Source organism: Sphaeroforma arctica (assembly GCF_001186125.1).
Source record: "Sphaeroforma arctica JP610 unplaced genomic scaffold supercont1.74, whole genome shotgun sequence".
Lineage (NCBI taxonomy): Eukaryota > Ichthyosporea > Ichthyophonida > Sphaeroforma > Sphaeroforma arctica.
The window spans coordinates 42,070-49,565 of record NW_014040484.1 but is presented as its reverse complement, the minus strand read 5'-3'; the positions used below and the strand labels follow the sequence as shown (position 1 = coordinate 49,565).

General features: G+C 43.8%; 1 protein-coding gene across 1 annotated transcript; it reads right to left on the bottom strand.

Moving 5' to 3' along the window:
* Positions 1–478: 478 nt before the first annotated feature.
* On the bottom strand, positions 479–5,561 carry SARC_01778 (hypothetical protein). Its single transcript, XM_014304480.1, has 5 exons — positions 5,179–5,561; positions 3,945–4,105; positions 3,406–3,610; positions 2,674–2,863; positions 479–2,263 (listed from the first exon to the last, which is right to left on the bottom strand). Exons 1-5 carry the CDS (start codon positions 5,433–5,435, stop codon positions 953–955), a joined length of 2,124 nt encoding a protein of 707 aa, XP_014159955.1. The 5' UTR covers positions 5,436–5,561; the 3' UTR covers positions 479–952.
* Positions 5,562–7,496: the final 1,935 nt, after the last annotated feature.

The window sequence follows — 7,496 nt, the reverse complement described above, 5'->3', positions numbered from 1 at the left end:
TATATATAATAATATATATATATATATATATATATATATATATATATAATAGTATATATATATATATATATATATGTATATAGATAGAGAGAGAGAGAGAGAGTACCTTTTTGAGAAAGCGAATGTCTTTCCACGTCTATTGCTTCATGTATTGTACATTCGAAACAATAAGGACGCACTATAAGTTCACTTAACGAAGATAACAATAGTACAACAAGCAGTCTACAGAAATTCGTAGCACGACCCCATCTGGCCGATTCTTCGAAATGTATCCGTATGCATGGTCTTTTGCATTATGTTTTGTATGAAAGTCTTGAGAATTGCAAGCAGATATACGCGTGCTTTTTACAGTCTAGAGGTAAATCAATTGCTGGAACATGTCGTCTTACAACTAGCGATCTCCGAATACCATTCAATCTTCAAGAAATATGTCTCCATAACGTATGAATTCCGCGACATCATCTCCAGTATCAATAGTGTTCAGTCACAGGTATATATCCTCTTTGTAATAGAGAGAAAAAAAAGAAAAAAGTCCGGTCTGATTCAAATGGACACTACCATGAATACGTTTTTTGGTTGACGTACAAATTTCTGGGGCAGATAGTCCTCTGACACGGTAGCAGGGTGGTATCAATTGCGGTGTACTGAAGTATCCGACACGGCCAGCCGAGTATGGCACAAAACGTATGCATTGCAAGTCCACCCAAAGAGGTGGTTTCCAGTCCCAAACCTTGCACCTTGTTTATTGTACCAACTGTCGTCGTGCGAATAGTTTCCCACACGGGCAGTATTGCATAATCATCGCGCTTAATCGTGGAATACTATGTGGGATGGGTGGTGTGGACCATCCATCAGATATGTCGACGTCCGCGCTGCTTAGCCCTTCCAACCCACAACAGGCAATCAGGGCACTGTGGCAACCATTGCGCAGACAGGCGGCAAGTATTGAAGCCTATCGAGCCCGAAGGTAAGACCCTTGCACCAGCGTAGACAGGAAGAACCATCTCAGTATCTCTTCGAAACTCTTCTCCCACTCTGACATCCTTTCGGTTCTATTTATAGCACCACCATCGGTTTTATTTATAGCACCACTACATGCCTGGCCACGCGCCTGTGCGGTATTCTGTCGCTGCGCACCGTCGCCACTCTTCTCCCCTAACAAAGCGGTGCTGCTGCTACCAAAATCAGACACAGTCGCACAATCCGATAAATCCGACACAACCGACTCCTCGTCAGCACATCCAGAGGTCACAAGGCTGGGAGCCAGTACAAGCCTTTCGACTGCGTCTGCCGTATCTACATCACATTTCATCCATGCAAGGCTGTTTTTCTCTCCGTTCGCATCCCTTCCCTTTTCGGTATGGCCAGGCTTGAACGTATCGACTGGCTCAAGCTCCACACCCCGAACTTCTCCATCATCAGGTATATGTATACGCGGTTCGCTGTCGTCTGTCCGCGACGGAGCTATCTGCAGGGCCTGCCACACAGCCGTGGCTTCATCACGTGCGTGTTCACTGAACATGCGAATGGCCATGCTCTGTTCCAACGCGATGCTCTCCGCGTGCATATCCTCAAACGAGACAGGAGGTTCGATATCCACTGGTTCCTTCATCTCAATTACACACTCCGCTACATCGCTCTGCGCCTGTGCCACGCCCACTAACTCGGGGTCTGCCTCCATCTCACACTCCCGCCCATCGGACTGGCCAGCGACGATCGGAGTACTCGTTACTTCACTCTGAACCACATCGAGCACTGTGGTCGGCCCCACACAGACCTCATCAGCCTGCTGGCCAGCACACACCCGCAGTCGGGTGTCCGCGTGTTCACATGGAATACACTCCTCAGCGTCTACGCCCGCATCCTCGAGTGGATCAGTGTGCACCGGAACCCGAGTTGCTGGTGTTGCGTGGTCTTGTTCGTGCGATACTTTGGCTTCGGTCGTCTCAGGCACCGTCTCCATGGACATAACAGATACACAAGGGTCTGTGTATTGCCCAACGGCCTCTCCCAGCGCCGCGTCTTGGTCATCAAGCGCCAGGACACGGCTCCGATCAGTTCTTTCACCAAGCACGTCTGCAATCTTCATGTCAGATCCGACGGGGTCAATAGCGTCACTGGAGGTGTTGGGAGAAGCATACACGATGTCGTGCGTGCCGCAAAGCTGGTGGTGTGCCTTCAGAAAGTACGTAGTGTACGTCATGACTATCAGCTCACCGAAGTCGCGGGCGGCCATATCCTCCGCGTCTAGGAGCTGTGGAATCTGGGGGTAGGCGTGCAAGAAAGTTTCTAGATACGTTAACATACATATGTATATATACATATGTATATATAGTCTTGGGGGGTATATAGACGCATAGGCGAGAATTGTAATATGATGAAGTGGCTGTCTGAGTAAGAATAAATATATATCAAGGTTTGTGAACATATCATAAAGATAGCAAGTAGAAATTTAATCTATCTGCTAGGCTCGTATCATTTACAATTATAGACATGATTCTTAATATAGGGTTAACTCCAATTCTACAAAAGAGACTGTGCAGTATAGGACTTGCTTATATATCGTATTTCAAGTTTTATATCATTAACAAGCAGCCCCAAACCTATCGCCATGCCAGAACCACACTGCATATCTACCTACCAGAATCAACACTATCCACCCATCGTGCATACCTCGAACTCCTCCTCTGCAGCCTTGAACACGAGTGCAAATTGCACAGCCACGGGCTGTGTACCGAAGTCTTGCATGCCATCTACAGTCGCATCCGTACGCACACACCCTCCACTGGCGCGTTGTGTATCTCTCAGGTGGCCGAGTAGACACGTGAAGCGATCTGCTGAGACAAAGTCGCATTTGAAGTTCCTGTAGATACGGTGGATGTGGACAAGGTTGTCTGAGTGATACTAAAGTAGGGCTAGTAAGGTGCTGTTTGATAGAACAACATACCGGCAGCGCGTGCTCTATCACTGAAGGATCGGGGGAAGTAGCGAAAGGATTCGGGTGTGAAATTTGTGAGGTACTTTCTTCAGGTCGAGTGATGTTTCGTTGTGAATGAAGGTACGGTGCAGAGGCTATGTCCTATATCCAAAAAGACGTCTCTGATGAAGGCCTCTTTAGGAAGTTGTACTCGAATATACTTGTAGTCTGTGCGCACACTGTCTATACCGCGACGCGTGATGAGAGCATTGTTATGATATCCACAGCTCTTGCAGAGCCCAGGCAAGCCCATAATCATTCAACACGTGCTATGTACTAAGTACAGCTTTCCCACGAGTGCACCAGCGTCCTGGCTTGCTCGTGGCTTCCCATGAACACGCCACACAACACAGTACAATGCAAAATTCACCACACAAAAACATACGACGAGGTCCACCCCCTTAAACGATACACACCAGCTCACTCACCGGATAGGCTTCTGGCCCCGGTGGGTGTAGATGGCATTCAGTCGTCGCATTAACTTCTCTCTGTCAGTTGATTTGTCCGCCAGCACGGGCGTGGTCACGTCTGCTCCCTCTGCGGAATCCTCTCCCAAACTCGACTGGATGTGGAAGTGCCTGATGAGCGTCCAAACAAGCCCTAGCGATAGTTTGGTGGACCTTCCATAGATATCTGGGAGGGGTTGCATCCAAGAGCTTAAGATGATAGGGAACCTTTGGATAGACGTGTCGTTGGTATATCAAGTATTGCTAATAAAATGGTACTGAATACAATAGCAGGACCGAGCTCACGAAAACAACTCCGGGTCTGGACTTGGTTCACAGACAACTTGGGGTCTACTACGCACAGGTGATTGTGCATATGCCTTTATCAACAATCACAACCACCCACTAACCTACCCGCACCCACACATACATACCACACATACATACGACTCAGGTATCCACTCCTGTAAATGCAGATATGTTTGTACCTGTGTACATCCGGGTATATCAAGATATCTCACCTTCAGCACTAATGTTGATCAAGGACATTCCTTCGACTCTATGCAGATGGTCCAGTACAGCATTGAGCGATGCCATCACCTGGAACCTATTCCTGATTTTTTTCGCATTTACTTTGAATATGGTCTTTCCACCCTTGAGCTCTTCAATAAGTGCTGGTAGTCTGGGAATGCGTACAAATTTTGGAGATCGAAATTGAAAAGGCGGCGTACATGAACAGTGTACGAAGAACACGTTCAAAAAACGTTACGATACACACATACACATAAAATAAAACTAGGCAAACTAGTATACATATATTTATGCATTCTATTAAATATATATACGCGCAGATACTAATATATACTTGTATCCGTTTTTGGAATATAATCAAATATATACCTCAAGATATGCGGGTGAGTCCACAAACAGAAACACACACACACACATACACACACACACACACACACACACACACACACACACACACACACACACACACACACACACACACACATACATATATATATATATATATGTTTGTTGTGTTTTTTTGTGAGCCTATCAACTAAAAAAATGAGTAAACAATACTGATGCATGCGTACAGTATCGAGATGTACGTAAAATTTCTTTCAAGTTTATATATTGCATATATAGAAGGAGCAGGTTATCTGTGCCGAGGAGAGCTTAGGCGTCTTTGTCGCACGAAAGCAGGTCGTTGAACTATAAGTATGTAAACAAATTATATAGGTACAGGCTATGAAAACGTAAAGCACATACGAGTGTATACAAAACAGTTCAGGTATTCGCTTGAATAAGCGAACATGTATGTAAAATCTTCCGAATTATGTGTATATACGTATTGTATGTATACAAATAAATCAACACTTCAATAGTGTTTACACCCCCTTTTTCTACGTACAATTGCATTTATACATCGGTGCACATACATATGCACATGCACCTACACCACACACATATGCATACATCGTTCTATACACATACATTAATGGTCTACATATGTTGCATACCAATATGTGTTCTCGAATAAAGAAAAAACTATATATATTCATCAAAGACCAGATTCTTTATTTTTTCAATGCGTGTATATTTTTGGCATTATGAATACAGACATACATCTCGCAAGTACATATTCCAACACAAATGTATACGGGTATACATATTCAGATTGAACGCCCCTTTTTGTGTGAAGTTAGGCTACTTACGTGTATACTGACCGCTGTACGATAACATTACCTGATTCCGTCGGCAAAGGCGCCCTCAATACCCTCTGCACTATCCACCGCCATAATGCGCGATTTGATTTGTTCATTAACCCATCGCGTAAAGCCCTTATTCTGTGCCACTACCCATGTCGAGTCTATTGCCTTCTCAGTTTTGTTTTTCGCAGAGTGCATGTTAACTTTTTCAACTGTCATACGTTGCATGTTCTCGATATACGTCAGTAGAGTATCGGTCGTTCGATTGATTATTACTGTCAACTCTGCATGCATAGGGCTGTGTGACTTCTGCAACACCTAACATGATTTCTTCATTTCGTATATTACTTTGTGCAGATTATAAAGCAGGCCAAAGTATATCATAGCACAACTATATTATCATGTGGGATATAGAATCACTTGATATAATCATGGTGGTGGTGCGAAAGGTACGATTTTCTACCAGTACAGCAGTCACACGCGTTTAGTGATGGCAGCGATAAGCCGTGAATAAAAAGTTTTTGTGTATTGAAATAAAAATCAGAGTCCACTGACCAGTGACCACTGTGTCCGGTGACCACTCACCACTGTGGTCTGCGTCACTGTGACCTGTGTCCACTCTATAGTGTCTCACCGACTCACACTCCACTTCCCGTGACTCCACTGCTCCACAGCCACACAGGTATTTACAATTTTTACTCAAGCACTCAAGACTCGAGCGAGTCACAACCCACAAGTTCACAACTCACTGTCAAGTCCCACAACATCACAACAAGTGTCACAAATACAACTCACAACTCCACAACTCCACAAGTCACAACAGCAACAGTCAAGAGTGTCAATGTCAATTCTCACACCGACGACGTCTTGACAGTCTAAACTCTCTCAAATTTTTTTTTTTTTGGAATTTAAAACATTTTATTATTGAAAACAAATGGCTATCGTGTGCGCAATGGCGCGCACGTATGTACAGTATTAAGACCCACAGAGAGAGAATAGCTTGCACATATGTACCCACTTAACACACGCAATAATAGGAAAGTATAAGTAAAATCAGCTGCGATATGGGTCATAACATACAACTATAGCATAGAAGGGTGAATCTCTCCACTTAACAGGTTAGAATTCAGTCAGTTGAGTTATTAGGCAGCTATCAACCTGTTAGTATTCGTCACAGTTTGTCGCTGTGCGATCGATACTCTATACTCGCGACAGGTAACTATTATTATTGTCTGGTATAATTTTGGGCATGACCTAGCATAGTATATGTCTCTAATATAGAAGGATGCGACGTCTACCCTGACAGGCAAGAAGACAGTCAGGAATGGCTGCCAATTGGTGTATGAAATCACACTGCGTCTATTACTAGAGGTTGTATCGTCTACGAAAGCGGCGTCGAGAGTTATAAAATCATCTATCATCTGTTTGAATGTACTTGTATCTGCTCGAATGTAGGATTATGTTTCGCATTAGTTTAGCTTAGACTTGTCGTTACATGTATACGCATGCGTTTGAAGGAGGTTATATGGCCCCTGAAAGCGATATTGGTGGTCGCCATACAGTTGCCACAGTGACGATATCTGTTGACTGATCGCACATATTCAAGTGTAGTCTGTATATGGAATGTAGTTGTTAAACCAAATAACTGCAGTCAGCTCCTGATTTGTATTGGGTATCCTTGTACTTGTAGCCATGTACTTCACTATATGGTTATGGGTGAAGTATTTGCTGTAGAAGTGGTATGTACTGACCTCGTTTTGGGCCAAGATATCAGGTGGATAGTCGCAGACATGTGTTTTTGACATACTAAACCAGAATATGCAATAAAAATATCAACTCTCTCACACCAGTATTCTAATGGAACATTTGACAGCCTTGCACAGCAATGCACCACACTACTACACTACTAGCGTATCGTGCACAGAGCTTTCTATATTCTGCACTCTCGTGTATTTTGCATAGAGCTTTCTACATTCTGTACTCTCGTGTACCTTGTACATGGCCTTCTGTATTATATACTTCAGTTTAACAGGTAACATACGATGAAGCAGCACAAGAAACTTTATCTAGGGCGGTCTATACGTCCGTTGCTTGGATACGCGAGTATATGTTCTAGATTAAGTGGTCATCTATGGCTTTCTGGGCAATTTCAATACTCGGAAAACGAACATATTTTGCATTGGTGTCAATGGTCGGAGCATCTCACCCGGCGGTAGCCCCAAACCATTGAAATTAAGAACCGTTTAACATACATATGTGCATGTATGCAAATCGGATATATATATTACCACGTGCCTATCTTTGCCTCAATAGAATCATGTACATAGTTGCAACCACACACACAAACACAAACAT

What these genes read in the sequence shown, in the direction of transcription:
- SARC_01778 (XM_014304480.1), bottom strand. Translation starts at nt 5,435, where the DNA reads ATGCATGCAGAGTTGACAGTAATAATCAATCGAACGACCGATACTCTA. An exon ending in GCCTTTGCCGACGGAATCAG is followed by an intron (nt 4,106 to 5,178) that starts GTAATGTTATCG and finishes ACGCATTCCCAG; the next exon opens with ACTACCAGCACTTATTGAAG. An exon ending in CTGCAGAGGAGGAGTTCGAG is followed by an intron (nt 2,264 to 2,673) that starts GTATGCACGATG and finishes GCCTACCCCCAG; the next exon opens with ATTCCACAGCTCCTAGACGC.